The sequence below is a fragment of the Lacerta agilis genome, chromosome 3 (assembly GCF_009819535.1).
Source record: "Lacerta agilis isolate rLacAgi1 chromosome 3, rLacAgi1.pri, whole genome shotgun sequence".
In the NCBI taxonomy this organism is placed as follows: Eukaryota; Metazoa; Chordata; class Lepidosauria; order Squamata; family Lacertidae; genus Lacerta; species Lacerta agilis.
In genome coordinates, this window is record NC_046314.1 from 80,328,332 (window position 1) to 80,345,053 (window position 16,722).

Below are 16,722 nucleotides of genomic sequence, written 5' to 3' on the forward strand. Positions count from 1 at the left end.
GGATGAGAAAAAGTGGTAGTTTGTGGGAGGGAAGGTTGAGAATAAGGTGCTAGTTGAGTGTGAAAGGAGAACAAGAGATAAATTAAAGGAGCTGGGAGAGAATAGAGAAGGAAAGAATAGAGAAGGCACCTGTCCAAAATGCAACGAGATTGTTCAAAATGGACCTCCTGATAGGATGGTATCTGCAGGTTGTTCACTCCTGCAGAATGCAGTGGTTGGTTGGATATATAGGGGATGAAGCAATCTTTCATATTCCATCTCTTTTAAAAGATCCATCATCCTAATAATAAAGCAGGCAGGCAGCAGATAAGCAGATGTGTTTGTTTCTTCTTCCAGCCTCATATTTTAAATTCTTCTTTCTCCTTCTCCCCCTGCCTGGGTTAAGACCTTGGTTACTTTCTCAGTCAGGAACTCGAGTATGCCAGCAAGGCCCAGCTAAGCTAGTGGTTTTCACTTCAGGTGCCAAGATAACATGCAGACTTGGCAGGCTCCAAGCATTCCCATGAGATTCACACTGTTCCGTTGCTGGACACCAAAATGGTTTTCCTCTGGCACTTCTTGGAGACTTCAGTTTCCTATTAAATGGCTAAATACAAGCAGGGTGACCATCTGGGATCTGTCACATTATCATTTGATACCAAATGGCAGTCCTATGGATAGGCTAGATGTTTTTTTTTTTAAAAGAACAGTGTCAGAGATACTGTTACGTGCCACATGAGTGTTGGCATTAGGCATCTTAACCCCGTGTGTGATGGTGCTACAGAGTAACTTGACCTCCTTAAGTATACACAGCCATATAGTGGCTAATTCAGTCCACTTGTCTTTCCCTGCAGTTAATTGTTAGGCCTTCTGCATATTCTGCTCTGCCAACCATTTATTATCATGTACTGTATTGCCTTTTGAATTGTGCGGACAGATTTGGAGAAGTAGCTGGATAATAAAAAGGATACAATGTGAGAATTTAGCATACTCATGATGCATAGGTCTGTGAATAGCTATTAGTCGCTAATAACTAAAAAAAGGAACTTCCATGTTTTAAGGAAGCATTTATTTTATTTGGGAGTGATTGAAATCTCCATAAAACCCTGCTTGTGTCTTTCCAGAGGGCATCCGGCTTGATACTGTTAGAAATAAAGAATTGAGTGGATCTTTGCTCTGACCTAATAGAGCCCTACTTAGTATGTCAGTGATGTTTGGGAACATGCAGGCACATTGAAACATATCCTTCCTGTAGTTTGTGGTAATCCATTTTCTGGAAAACAAGAAAAGCTGTTACTCTTGCCTAGCTCCTGCTTCCAGTTTGAAGTGTTGAATCAACATACTTCAATCTTTCCTAGCGGTATTTACACTCTGTCTTTTCCTCTTCTTGGGAGTTCAGAATTTCAGAGATCTGTCTACTTTTGAAAATATGTTGGGAAGTATATTGTTCTCATAATTCTGCATATGGTAGCTCAACTCTTCCATGTGTTCTGATTCTGTTTTCTGTTGAGGTACTTAATGCATTGGCGCAATTCTGATGCTTACCTGCAAAAAACAAACAAAAAACAAACCCTCTTCCTGTGGTTGGGGAGTGTGCATTCCAAGTGAATAACCATGCACACACTGGGTGATTTGCAGATCTGCATCCCTTTCTAATGTGTGACACAGGCATGCCTAAGTCGCTGCTTCAAAGAACAATATCCCGCTATGTTCAGGATTTTTCCCATTGTGTGGGTGTATTTTATTAGAGACCACCCACTGTTTAATGATCCAAATGCAGGACTAGAAATATATGTTGTATTCCTTCCTACTATTGGGGAAATTGCTGTCCTTGAAAGCACTTCTGAATCTGTTTCTTTCCAGACCATGAAAAGAATTGCATTGCCAAGTCTTTGATGTATCTCATTCTACCATCCCTCAACCTCATGCTTTGGAACTAACTATCAGGCTCTGGGTAAATTTATATTTGTAAATGTAATGCACACCAGAAGAAGAAAATGGGTTATCCAGCTTTGAAAATCAGCAGCTTAAGTAGACTGTTAAAAGCATCTCATATTGCAAAGTCTATTGTGTGTAATCAACAGCAAAAATAAATAAATAAAAATGGACATTTTCAAAAGCTGGTGAAACGTTGGAAAAGACGCTGAACTGTTAACTGCAAATTTGACAGTTGAAATTCCACTACCATCTGGTCTTAGGAAAGCCACTATCATTCAGTTACATATCTGCAATATATGTCTGCAATACCCCTCCAAACTCTGATGTTCCTCATCTACTGTACTGGAAGAGATTAGTAATAATACTTGGCTCCACATTATTTATCAATTCTATTGCATGGCAATATAGCACCCATTTTCTGAGTGGCTTCCTACATATTTAGCTGTGATTCCTACATTGAAGGGGATTGAACTAGATGGCCCTTGGCGATTCCTTCTACGATTCTATGCGACTGTGTTTTAATAGCACAAAAAAGGAAAGAAATATAGAAACAAGCTCTGAAAACCAATGCATATCTAGGGTATAATACAGCCTAATAGCAGGAGCTTATATGGAGTTGTTTATGTGGATTAATCATTTAACTCATCCTAGTTGTGTTCCCTTTCAGACATTAATGAATGCCAGCTCCAAGGGGTATGCCCGAATGGTGAGTGTTTGAATACCATGGGCAGCTATAGGTGTGCCTGCAAAATTGGATTTGTGCCAGACCCTACGCTTTCCAGATGCATCCGTAAGTAACAGAACCAATCCGTACCTATCAATTATTCATGTGGGTTTTCTTTTCCCCCTTGCATCTTGTAATGGATGCAAGTTAATCACTGTGGCCAACATTTTCTTATGGCGCTTCTCATTTTGAGAACTTTTAATTCACCTTTGGAGAGTTTCTTTATGATCTAATAAGAAACTGTCATTTTAAAACAAAAGTGGGTTCTGATTAAAGGGGGAAAGGTCCCATCCCATTATTCATCTATTGAGCTGTGCTCTGATATCTCATATATTTCCGAACGTTATATTCCTCATTCCCATATTTTTGTATCTCACACACAAAATCTTTCATGACACAGCTATTCACATAGGTGTGGGTGTGGGTGGTGGCCCATTCATTGTGTTCTTCATACTGGCTAATAATTTAAAATTTTCTGCATTGAACATGGGTAGTGCTGCCATTGATAGCACAATCTTATCATGTTTACTCTGAAGCAAAACACCACTGTTCAGTAGGACTTACTTAAGTTGGCACAGGTTTACAGAAATCTCTAAATGCAAAAAAGGGTCATCACTTTCTAAGATGTTTTGAAATTTAAAATCAATAACATGGAGCATCACAGCCACACTGTCCACAGGAGCGCCAATACAATTGCAAATATCCATCTTTGTTTAAGGATATGCAGGGTTGCCCAAGAATTGTTCCCTTTTCATCCTTTAATAGTCCAAATCCTGTATACCAGGGACGTCCAACTCCCAAGAGACTGTGATCTACCCATGGGGGGGCAGGTAAAAGTTGTTGGGCTTTTTTTAGGGGGGGCCAAGTCAAAGACTAAGTCATCCCAACGCACGAATGGAGGGGGAGGGGCCAACTGCTCATTTCCCCCCGCAGATGAAAAGGAGCGCGCTATCGACTTCTAACAACTGGGGGTCGACCTGTTAATCGCGGTCAACCTGTTGGACATCCCTGCTGTATACTAATGCTGAACTCATTCTTCACATATGGATGCTAATGTAGCCAAAGTGGGCCTACATGGTGCTCCATGCAGTCTGCCATGATCATGATAGTTGTTGCTGGCCGTGTCTTTGATAATCCATCATACTTTTGTCAACACAAATGGTTGGGAATTTTTGTTTGGAGAGAAATAGCAGTGAGTCAATTGGAACTCACTTGAATCTGGGAAGGTAGATATGGGAATATGAAATATGACATGTCATTAGTCCCAAATGAGAATCAGTTTACTAATAAGTAACAAGTGGCCAACTAATTAAAAAAAATTCCTTCCAGTAGCACCTTAGAGACCAACTAAGTTTGTTCTTGGTATGAGCTTTCGTGTGCATGCACACTTCTTCAGATACACTGAAACAGAAGTCGCCAGACCCTTATATATAGTGAGAGGGTGGGGAGGGGTATTACTCAGAAGGGTGGTGGGAATGGGTGATTGGCTGATAGGTGTGGAAAACCTGTTGATGACTGTTAATGACAGTTAAGTACTGTTAAGTAACCAACTATGTTGCAAGTTCCACGTATTTGTATGAACTGACTGTTGGAAATAAGAGCACAGAGGAAATTTAAATGTATCCCTATTGTGTTTCATGACTTCCCTGATTTTGTATGTGATCTGGAGCTGGTCTGTGACCGAAATAATAAATTCATTCATTCACAGAGGAAGGGAAAGATAATAAACAATAATTTATTTTCAAAGAATAAAAATTACTAGACACTGTCAGACACCAACCTCAAAATGTAATAGTTATGTAACTATAAAGTAACTGTAACTAGTAAATACAATGGAATATGCCTGGGGGTTGTTTTCTATGATATTTTAGAGAAATTTCATTTTGCCAGTAATGGAAGGCCACTGCCATCTGACTTCCAACATCAATAGAACAAAACTTTTCAGTGTATAATACCATGCTAAAAATTGGGGGACTGGTTGATTTCTGGATTAACCTGCTTTCATATTGTCTCCCATCTTATTACACAGTTAGGAGTAAATATATGGAGTGGTTTTGTTTGTTTTCTGTTTTTTTCTTATTTTGCTCATTTATTTGAACTGGTTAGAAGAGTTACAGTGTAATCTTAAATACTGTTCTGTTCCATTTCAAATGGTTTTATGTGTTTTATAATTGTATTGGTTTTATTTGTTTTTATAACTGTATTTTATTGCCCTGGGACCTTACGGTGAAGGGTGGGTGGGAAATCTTATAAATTGAATACAGTGGTACCTCGGGCTAAGAACTTAATTCGTTCCAGACGTCCGTTCTTAACCTGAGGCGCGCTTTTGCTAATGGGGCCTCTTGCTGCCACTGTGCCGTTGGGGCGCAATTTCCGTTCTTATCCTGGGGCAAAATTCTTAACCTGGAGCAACCACTTCCTGGTTAGTGGAGTTTGTAACCCGAAGCGTCTGTAACCTGAAGCATCTGTAACCCGAGGTACCACTGTAAATGTCTACTTAGAAGTAAGTCCTGTTGTGGTTAACTCGCAGGTAAGTGAATTTTGGATTGCAGCCTTAGAAACATCAAAGAGGTGTATTAATCGACCTATTTGATTGTGTAACTTTACTCTATCCCTCACCTTCCATACTCACCCATTGTTTCTTATTAGAACAATGTATGTCTTGTTTCAGTCTCAATTATAAGCTAGAGATGAACCGAGTTTCAAATCCTGATAATCCCATATACGTACCAGAGTCCTCAAACCGCACAATATGGCATCATATAGGCAGACCCGAGCCCAGAAAACAGTTCGAATGATTTTTACAGCCCAAAAGATTGTGATACCATCTTCCACTTATCCCAGATTCCTTTTTTCCTGGAGCAAAGAATGGGGAGAGATGAATTGCCAGGTTGTTGTATCTCTCTCTCTCTCTCTCTCTCTCACACACACACACACACACACAGACACACCCTCTTCTTACTTTTGTTCTTCTTCAGTTCATTTAAATTGTCCCAGCAGTAGTAGCACCTAAAAGATTCAGATTATATGAAACGATTCATAAGGCAGGGTGGGCTACTCCTTTTCAAAATTGTTCCAGGCTGAAATTGTGACTTCCTGTTTTTGTGTTTGTATGGCAAGTAGGTGTGGAGAGCTTATCCTATTTCAATGTTCTTTTTTGCTGCAAAATAATGATGATTAATTACAGTAACAGCAATAATTTTTAAATGTTATTATAATTGTTTTATGTTTGAGCAAAACTGGATTTAAAAAAAGCAAAACTATTGTTTCAGTTTGATTTGTTTTTAGATGGAAAAGGACACTTGCCAACATTTGTTTCTTTAACATCCTCAATAATTACTATACAACAGATAGTGCATGGATGAAATCCACCAATCACTGCTGCTGTGCAACCTCCATTCATTTAAATTGGACATATTGATGCTTATAGCTCTCAGTAGACATTTGACTGATACTGAAAATATGACTGGTTGTTTTGTAACTTAAAAAAAAATTCATTACCATTAAAAGGATATTCTCGAGCTTTGTGGGGGGGGGCTTGGAATCTGGGTTAGAGTAGCCTTTTCTTTTTCAAGTGAAAACATTCAGCACAGCTTGTGACCTTCCAAGCTGAATGCAGTCTACCAGCTAGGCATTGCACCTTGCCAGGCTCTTGGCAATTCTCTTGTTTTTGCAGTCCTAGACAGACTGGAGACGGGGAGAGGATTTATCAAGGTCCTGTTTGCACCATCATCCATTCTTCAGATCAAAGTTGAGCTTGAGAATCAGTAGTTGTGCAGGTTTCGCATAGACCATTATCACATGCCATTTGGCATTCCTTTTAGCACATGCATCCTTGAATTTATTTGTCTTTTGCCATAATCAAACTTTCTTGAGTTGCCAAGACAACTTAAAAAAATTAAAATCTTAGTAACAGCAGTGGATGTGGTCTGATCTCATGTTATCGCCATCCTAAATCTTGATCTGATGCTGATTCTGTTGACTGAAGGATATCTAATTTTCAGTAGAGTGTTTCATTACATGAATTTGAGAAACTGTGAAAGAGAAGGAATAGTGGACAAGGGAAGGTTGACCATGTTAGCGTGATATGTTTCTGGAACTTTCTTCATTGTAAACTGCCATTACTGACTTCAAAAATATAATTGTCTCATTGACTTAAAATGACCTTGCCTATCAATTCAAAGTGGCTGTGTGAGTGTGTGATCTGTCAATGTTCTGTATTTTTGCTGTTCACCTGCTTTAAGCTTCTGCTTCAGTGCTTCTGCATGGGAAGGAAGGCTTCATTCTAATTATGTGTTGTTGGAGCATGGCAGCATCTAATTTGGACACTGGCTTTTATTCCTAAACCATATGGGCTTATTTACTTTTGTGTTGCATTCAGACATGATTTGTTATTTAAAAAAAAACAGAAATATTTTTTGATTGGAGACAGTGACATCTTTGTCTCTTTTCCTTCTTTAATCTGGTGGTGGAACTCCTATGGTGTTTCTCTGTTTTGTTTCTCATGTAAACTCTGGCGTCCTCCTTCCCTTTTTGCTGCAGCTGATAATCCCATGGTCACTGAAGAGAAAGGGCCCTGCTACCGGTTTGTCAGTGCAGGAAAGCAGTGTATGCACCCTCTCTCTGTTCAGCTCAGCAAGCAGCTCTGCTGTTGCAGTGTTGGCAAGGCCTGGGGCCCCCACTGTGAGAAATGTCCCCTTCCAGGAACAGGTAAGAGGTTCCCAGAAAAAGAATATACTTGCACTGACACACTGTACACTGCACATAGTGTAACTTAGCATAGTGTCCTACAATACAGTGTTATGTGAGTCATATGGGTTCTTACTAGTAGCATTCCTTAAACAAACATAGAGAAGATTTTCCTCTGCTGCACCAGCTTTCTAATTACCGGTAAGGTAAATTCATCATTCATTGAGTGATGTTTCTCATTGCATGGTTCATATCACATGATGGTTATGAATCAGCTAAGAAGGGTATATAACTGGTCTGTCTTAAGACTGAAAGCTATAACCAGATTTATCTTGAGTTAGCACTTGAAAGAAACCCTTTCAAAATTTCCAAGCTTTAGCCATCTAGAGACTCAAACACTTTGCCAAGGAGTTGTGGGTTTGGTCCATGTCTTTGGAACTAGGCGCACAAGGCTGGATCCCTTGCCATAATTTTTTTATGTCAAAGTCTTGATGGAGGCTTGGGCAAAGAATGGAAGCTAGGGTGCTATAAATAGAATCAGTACTATTAAAAATATTAAAATTAAGAGTTCAGTTCGCATTCACAAATACCAAATTTCCCAATCCAATCTGGGCCTGTGTTGTGGGCAGACATCCAGAACTGCCTGCCGGAAAGATGGTAGAACACTGCATAGAAACAGACACAGGAAATAATAGGAACACTAGCAAATCAGCTAGCAAAGGTTAAAGTAGTTGGTTGGATGTGTGGAGCTAAATATGTGAGAGGATCGGACATGATTTGAGTTGCCTCCTGGTTGCTCTAAAACATGTCCAATCAGTTCTACTGCCTTCCATTTTTCTGTGTTTGGCTTCCAGCTTAGCAGTGGTAAATTTGCATACATTTAAATAGACCAAAGATCGATGAATTACTTTCCTCCTCCTGGTTTGGTGGTTGAATCAGCAGAATCATTTGTCACTGGGCAAAATTGATATTTCTAAAGGCATTCCAGAAGAAAGGGGAGCTGCTGGAGGCTACAGCGAGAAGCAGAATGTGGTGGTGGGTGTGTCTAACCCTTACCTGCTGGCTTCCTTATTCTCAAAATAAGGTCCAAATTTTGTTCTCAAGCAAAAAAAGATAGAGATCATCCTTCCTTTCTCAATTTTGAGGAGAAAGACAGCTTAAGAGGGCAATTTTGAGAAGGAAAATGGCTATTAGGGAAAGGGTTAACCACCTGCACCCTGGTGCTGATTGCAATCTCCAGTGGCTGCTTTTTGTTTGTTTTTTTAAAAATGGGGTGGTAAGCTACACAAAGGTGTACTTTGGCCCTAGAAGTCTTATAAAAGGTAGGGGAATTCATAAGAAATCATTAAACCCTACAATATTTCATGTATATGATTTCTTGAGAGAAAGCAGAATTTGTGGACAAGGTATGGTTCTACTTTATATGATACTACTATACAATAAAGTACTTCTTTAGTAATGTTGAAGAAGTAATTAATGCTAGGCTTTTGCACTAAATTAAGAATAGCAAAATGCAGATGAAAAAAATCTTCTACTATACAAGGGCCAGTTTGACATTATGCTAAACTATGATTTCACATTATGTGAATGAACTTTGGGCTTGAATATTCCCTCCTCTGTTGAGGTTACAAGGAAAAGCTCAGCAACTAACCAGAGTTCCCCATTACATCCAAGCTCTGGAAACTGTGGATAGCTTAAACTATGTATAATGAACAAGCCAGGTTTATAAACCATAGTTTGAATTTGGCTTGTTTGAACTAGCCACATATTAAACCAACAAGCTTTCCCACTGAATTTCCCCTAATGTTGAACTCTGTTTAAGTTGAAAGTGAAAATGATACTTTCTTTACAAACATGACAGAGGGGAAGAGAGTAAAAGCCTGAGGCTTGTTCATATAATACTAAACCATGGTTTAGCATTAAGTCCCCAAAGGCTCATGGTTTCATTTACATATTGCAACTTTAGAGTCATTTAGATTCTGTTGCTATCATGGCATATTTAAACATCTGAGTGAAATGGGTTAATCTTTTTCTAGGGGCAACAAATTAAGCCCCTCAAGTAACTTATGCAATAATATTCTCATGTATTCTGTGATTTTGGTTAAATAATAGACTAGATAATATTTCTAGAAATGTTCTTGATGTTAGAGATTTTCTACATTATATTTTCCAGTGTGTCAAAAGTATTGCACTTTTAGACTGTTAAAAGGAATGTTTTCCCATCCCAAATCTAGCTGCTTTTAAGGAAATCTGCCCTGGTGGAATGGGCTATACGGTTTCTGGCTCTCACAGAAACAAGCTTTATCATCACCCTGCAGTTAGAGTTCAGCCACCTGTCATTGGCAAGACCCAGATTACTCATCATGTTGCTAAAGGTACTTCTCCTCCACCTCTCCCAGCAAAGGAAGAGCCGGTGGAGGCACTGACCATCTCACAGAAAAGTGAGCCCGAGGTGGCTGTGCGAGAAGGTGAGAGTGGATAAGGATCTCATGATGTAGTTTAGTGTATTTCTAAATATGTGCATGTGTTTTCTTTTCGTGTGTACGTTCATGCTGTGTGAAGTGCTTGTATAAAACACAATGTGTTTTTGAGGGCAACTCAACAAGTATGCCATTGCGTTATTTCTTATAGCAACTGGTTTTCAAGTTTAGAGTGTAGAATTTGTTTGACCTGCAAAGAATCCTGCCCTCAGGCCAAGATACTGCATCAGATGACTAGCTCCCTGAAAACCACATGATTCTGTGCATCTCTTCTTGCATTCAGATGATTTCTTGGGAGTGGATATTAGTTTGACCCCATGTTCATGGCCCACAATGCAACAGAATCATGTTGTATTACTATTAAGTACTGGGAATCTTTTCATTTTCAAAAAACCAAATAAAACTCTTACCATCTCATTTCTTACACAAAGCATTTCTAAATGTTGGTTTCACAGTTTTAATGTCTGCATGATTTTCGCAAATGCCTCTAAAACCAGCTGCTTTAAAATGTCCTGTTTTTAACATGCTTAACATCAGTGCAACAGCAAAGAAAAGCAGAAGGCTTGCCGCATGTGCAAAAGTAAATGCATTGCCAACACGCTATTGGTGAACAGAACATAGGCAGGTATATATAGATGGCTGTGTGGAGTGTTATGATTATGGTGATTCCAAACTGTTTTTCTCTGGAGTAGCCAATATACGCTTGAGTGTGGAAAGAACAGTAAATGGGGAGGGTCTGCAGGTGGGTATTCAAAATGTGTAATGTAGAAAACACAGTTACAGTCAGTTTCATAACGTGGAGCAACAAAACCTCCTACAAAACTTCTAAACATCCTTATCATTCCATAATATATTGTTTTGAATTCGAATAACATTCCTGAACATGTCAAGTTTCATTTTGAATGGCTGAGATATCTTTCTGACTTAGGATGGTGCATTTTAAAGCTCAGTTGTCTTTCAGAGATGAGAGTTCTATTATTTGAAATGCTATTTTCATGTTAAGCTCTACAGTATCTTTTTTGCCCTTTTGATTTTAGTACACTGACAGTTTAACAAAGCTACTCTAACAGATACAATTCCATAGCTAAGGAGTTGGGAAACTTCATTTATGGCTGCATAGTTCTGAAATAATGCGGCTCTCCAATGAATAACTTTGTATTTTACCTGGTTCACAGTTTAAATAAATGCTTTCTTTTGAACTACTTACTTTCAGATCCCACGTTAAATCGTAATTGGCTGCATTTATTTTTTTAATCAGAAATTTCCCGTAAAGATACATTTTAAAAAGAGTAACATATATTCAAATGTAAATACAGGGTGAATAACGATTGAATGTCTTGTTTGATACTTTCTTTTTTAAAGAGTTATCCTTTTCAATCACTGGAGTAAGGAGCAAGCTTAGAAACAGGAAGAGGCTTAGCCTAAATGTAAGATAGTGTTTACAGGAGGAAGCTACGTCACATGTCACCTGGTTCACCTAGCTTCACTACCAAGCAATTGTCATGCAGTCAATAGTTCATGCTGAGCTGAAGATCAGTCTAGTAGTATGATAGAATAGGGAGGGCCAGTGTGGTGCCTTCCACATGTTGTTGGATTCCAACTCCTGTCAGCCCCTGCCAATAGTTAGGGATTATAGGAGTTGCAGTCCAACATATCTGCAGTGCACCACATTGGCTGTCCCCATGATAGAGTAATAAGATGAACACTTAAGCTATTCATTCACTATTTGCTGATTGAAGTTAACCTATGACTTAGGATTGTTTTGGGTTGTATGAATTGGCCGCTGGAGAGCAGCTTGGGCGAAGGTCTATTGCAGATGCTCCTTGTCCGTCCTGTCAATGTACTTTTAAAGGCAAGTTAAGAATATCCGTCTGTAATGGTAATCTACAAGCCAGAACCATTTACAGTTATGCTTGAGGGGAGGATGTATACCACAGCTAGCCACAAATCAATGCTGACAGCTTCAACTGCCTCCTCTTTAGATTCTTTTCTTCTCCCAGACTTGTTAAAAGGTGGGGGATGTTGATGAGGGTGCACGTCAGGTTAAAAATAAATAAATATATGGTTTAGAAGCTTTGGAAGTGCTAGATACTGTTAAGTTTTGGTTCTTGGCTGACAGAGAGCAGAGTAGGTTTTATAATGTTTATCAGCTTTGTAAATTATGATTGCAATGATCAATCAATTAATCAGTTACAATTAAAGCAAGGCTTTGCAGACTTCAGGCTTTGGGGGTCTTTTTTCCCCTAGAGCCCTGGAGCCAGGATATATACTTAGAATGAAGGAACCAGGGTGCCTGTGAGCAAATGCTCAACCCAGAAAATTTATTTTCAATCCCAGACCTGAGCACAGTTATTTTCATATAGAAATCCACTTCTGGTTTCCCTCCCCTTAGCTTTCTTAATTTCTGCAACCTAATTTAGTGGGGGTGGGAAAAACATTTAAGTTGCTGCTATTGTTAAACAATGAAGAATCCAAAACTCTTGCTGGCTTTCTGTAAATCATTCAGAAGTCTAGAAGTAGACCCAGATGTACTTTATGCCTGCCCTGGATTAACGAGTGATGAGGATGACAGACATAAACAGGGCAATCCCTTTCTCTTTTACGTAGGAGCAAATGCTTCCTCTGAATCCTTCTTACTTAAGTAATGCTATTTTATTCACATGTAGATTTAATTGATTATTCATATTAAACACATATGGTTGATTTTAAAAATTCAGTCAAGTTGCAGTTGTAGAGTAAATTCAGCTTTCATTGAAACTTAGATGGTCCACATTCTTGGTTACTATTAGAAATCGTCCCAGGGCCAATTCAGTTGTATTAAGGGACAGTAGAACATCCCATAGCCTAATAGGTCATGTGTAGCATGACATGCCCAGTGTTGGCCCTGCTACAAGCTAAATTTTATGACCCCTTTTTCACATCTAAAAAACAAATTTCATCTTGTTAGCTAGTGAAATGGGCTCCTTCAGGGGGAAGGATAGGCTATAAATTCAGTGAATAAATAAGTGTGGAAATACATAGTGCATCACTGATATAAATCCAGATGCCCATTTTGCTGGGAAGACAAGTAATATTCAAGTGTTTCTATTAATCAAGATTGCGGAAGGCAGTGGAAGACAGGAGTGCCTGGTGTGCTCTGGTCCATGGGGTCACGAAGAGTCGGACACGACTAAGCAACAAAAGTAATCAAGATACACTGGGCTACATTTGTACTAAACTCCAGAAAGTCTTCCAATGATTTCAAGATCCCCAAACTGAATAAGTCAGTCCCAAACATCGATCAGAAAATTAAAACTGAGTATGTGAAGTTGTGTTGGCCCCACAAATGTGAAAGGCAGAGCAAATAGAAAGCAATGTTTCACTGAACCAAGTAGTCATTTGAAACATTTCAGACATCTAATGGGCATTCCTGATTCCATTTAAAAAAAAAACCTGAAAGAAAACAGATCCTGCTATATATGTCCAAGGCTATAAATACTTGGCTTGCTTTAGGCCTAAACTAGGTGATACACCCATCACAATATTAGAGAGGGAAACAGCTGAATCCAAAGCAGTCTTGGTCCCCTGATACACCCCCAAACTAGGAAGAAATGTAAACATGTTCAGGAGTGAGATGGAAATTTGCAGCCTGAAAATGTACAAAAAAACACACAGCACATTCCTCTGCCCTCATTGGGTTCCTGCTGGTTTGAACCTAGGCAGAGCATAGGATCAGGCAGTTCAGATTTAACTCCCTTCCACCATAGGATTGCAGCCTAGGAGTTTCTATATGAAAAAAAATAATGCCAGGCACGCCTTGAGCTGTTCCAAAGCTCATTTCAAATGTTAAAATATTTATCTACCAGGATGTCAGCAAAACTGAAATAAAATTGAAAAGACAGTTATGCTGGATTTCTGCCTAATTCTCTATTAAATAGAACGGGAAGAAGATAGTGTTATATTGAACAAGCTTATACATTTGCATCTACTCAATAAACAATAAGTTGCCAGCAGATTCAAGGTCACATTGTTTAAGTGAATTCAGGAATCTTCATTGTATTTTTACTTGTTAAAAGGTTTGGTATATAGCTTAAGGAATTGTATTATTATTACTTTTACAGTGGACCTATCCTATCTTCCCTGTTAATCATTTTCTTCTTTATTTCTTGAATATGCAAAATTCAAAGTTTAGCAAGTTCTACAGGAGCAATTGTTCCTGCATTCAGTGTACCACATTTTTTTTGCAGTTATTGCTGTGTTTCTTAGCAGCATAGACCTCCCTGCTTTTTACAAATAACTCTACTGAGTTTGGTTGGTTCAAACCTGTTGTGTTATTAATCCCATATGTTTGGCATTCTGATGCACCAAATCCTTATTTATCTTCACAACACTCTTACAAGGTAGGCTATTTCATTCCCATTTTAATGATGTGTCTTAAAGTGAGTTTTAATCCACTTATGGGCCACACTTTTGTTCTGAGACAAGACTGAGCATTTTTAGTGTAGTAAAGTAGAAACTTAAATCTTATAGTTTCCCAGTTTAATGCTATAGGGAAGGGAGCACACAAATAGGTTTAGAAGGTAGAAAAATGACTTGTTTTAGTACACTTTTCCTTTTTACAGTAGTTAATTCCTTTTCTTTTCTTTTCTTTTCTTTTCTTTTCTTTTCTTTTCTTTTCTTTCTTTCTTTCTTTCTGGTTTTAGTGGGAACTGCAGCCCCAGATCAGGTAACACATAAACAGCGTTCAATTTTGCCTATTTGTAAAAAGAAAATGAGCTTGAGATTTACCGGAAATTGTGGAAATTGTGGGAAGAAAATAGTAACTTTTTGAGGCTATAGTAATTGAAACTCACTGATTAATATCCATATGGTGAGTATACTGCGATATTCAATCATTTTTCATAAACAAAAACTATTGGTATCAATGAAAAAAAGATCAACCATGTCATCACTTTTTGGTGGCCTCAGTTCACCGTTCCCATTCAGCACAGCTCTTCAGCATATGTACAACTAAATTCAGTTGTTAAAACAACAACAACAACAAAATATTCCATATAACTGCAGTGTTAAAGTATAATATTAGGAAGCTATACTGACCAAAAGATCAACAAAATGTAAAATTGAGCAGTTCCATATCCTTCCATTGACCAGCAGGTGATAAAAGTGTTTTAAATAATCTGACATTGTGGCGAAGGTTCACAAAATCTAACATAAAATAATATTTGGAAACTATGCAGGGTTTCCCCCACAGAATATTTACCTATCCGTACTACTACTTCATTATCATCATTATAGGGCATACTAAACTTGACACACCAGTTGTGGAAGGTAGGAACAATTCAGTTTTCCATTTCCTTAGTTGGAGCATAAAGGTAAAGGGACCCCTGACCGTTAGGTAGGTGCAGTCACAGACGACTCTGGGGTTGCGGTGCTCATCTCACTTTATTGGCCGAGGGAGCCGGCATACAGCTTCCGGGTCATGTGGCCAGCATGACTAACCCGCTTCTGGCGAACCAGAGCAGTGCACAGAAATGTCGTTTACCTTCCCGCCAGACCGGTACCTATTTATCTATTTGCACTTTGACGTGCTTTCGAACTGCTAGGTTGGCAGGAGCTGGGACTGAGCAGCAGGAGCTCACCCCGTCGTGGGGATTTGAACTGCCGACCTTCTGATCAGCAATCCCTAGGCTCTGTGGTTTAGACCACAGCACCACCTGCATCCCTTTTGGAGCATAGCAGCTTATAAAGACTAGCTCTGCTGGATCAGAGCAAGAGTCCTTCTAGTCTAATGTTATATTCTAACAGAGCATTGGTTTCCACGTATTTCCCCCCATGGACCAGTTGAAAATTGCCGATGGTCTTGACATACCACTTAAATTGTTTTTCTGCTTGTATCAATTGTAATGCACTGTGCTAAATGCTTTATGATTTTTAATTATATTTTAATTGCTTCCCCCCTTTTATTGCATTACAATTTGCATTCCATAGAATTCCAGTTATAGCATAAAAAAGCATATATAAAAAATAAAAGAAGCAATTAAAACACAATTAAAAAGCAGTTTGACTAATGCTCACATGCCATGGACCACCTGAATGAATCTCACAGGCCACTGGTGGTCCGTGGACCACAGTTTCAGAACCCCTGCGATAGAGCACACGTATGATTTTTACAAGACCACAAGCAAGGCATGAAGGCAACAGCTCTTCCCTATATCCCACCCCCCTTCACAGCAACTTGTATTCCTAGGCATTTTGCCTTTCTACATGGAATGTGCATTTAGCTGTAAAGGCTAATAGTCACTGATAGACCACCGTGTATTTATTGTATCCTTTTAAAAACTGTTTAAATTGTTGTGGAAAGAACCATAGCTCTACAACAAGCGGATGTGTCTCGCATGCCAAAGGCCTCAGACTTAATCTGTGCCACCCCCTGGTACAGCTGGCTCCCTTTTGAGATTCTGCACAACTGCTGCCAGTTAGTGAAGGCAGTACAGTGGTACCTCGGGTTACAGATGCTTCAGGTTACAGACTCCGCTAACCCAGAAATAGTACCTCTGGTTAAGAACTTTGCTTCAGGATGAGAACAGAAATCACGCGGCAGCGGTGTGGCGGCAGCAGGAGGCCCCATTAGCTAAAGTGGTACCTCAGGTTAAGAACAGTTTCAGGTTAAGAACGGACCTCCAGAACGAATTAAGTTCTTAACCCGAGGTACCACTGTACAGAGATAGGCAATGGCCTGACTCATTATAAAACAGTTTCCTAAGTTCTTCCTCCTCCTTCTTAGTTGTTTTCTTTATAAGCTAAAAAGACCTGAGCACTTTAGCTTTTCCTCATAGGAATGTTACCTCAGCCTCTGAACATTTTGGTAGCTTTTTCTGCGCATTTCCCAGTTTTGCACTATCTTTTCAATTTCAGATGCAGCAACCAGAAATA

The 16,722-nt window shown here is 39.1% G+C and overlaps 1 protein-coding gene across 10 annotated transcripts in view; it reads left to right on the forward strand.

The window, feature by feature from the left end:
- The window catches only part of LTBP1 (latent transforming growth factor beta binding protein 1), a 175,142-nt gene that overhangs the window by 94,708 nt on the left and 63,712 nt on the right, over positions 1-16,722 (forward strand). For 2 of the 10 annotated variants that reach the window (XM_033144488.1, XM_033144496.1), the window contains 4 exons: positions 2,585-2,707; positions 7,184-7,351; positions 9,730-9,798; positions 14,493-14,515. In XM_033144488.1, the coding sequence (XP_033000379.1) occupies positions 2,585-2,707; positions 7,184-7,351; positions 9,730-9,798; positions 14,493-14,515 (383 nt within the window). Of the gene's footprint in view, positions 1-2,584; positions 2,708-7,183; positions 7,352-9,564; positions 9,799-14,492; positions 14,516-16,722 lie in introns of all 10 variants that reach the window. The other 8 variants (XM_033144493.1, XM_033144491.1, XM_033144486.1 and 5 more) reach the window with 4 other exon arrangements.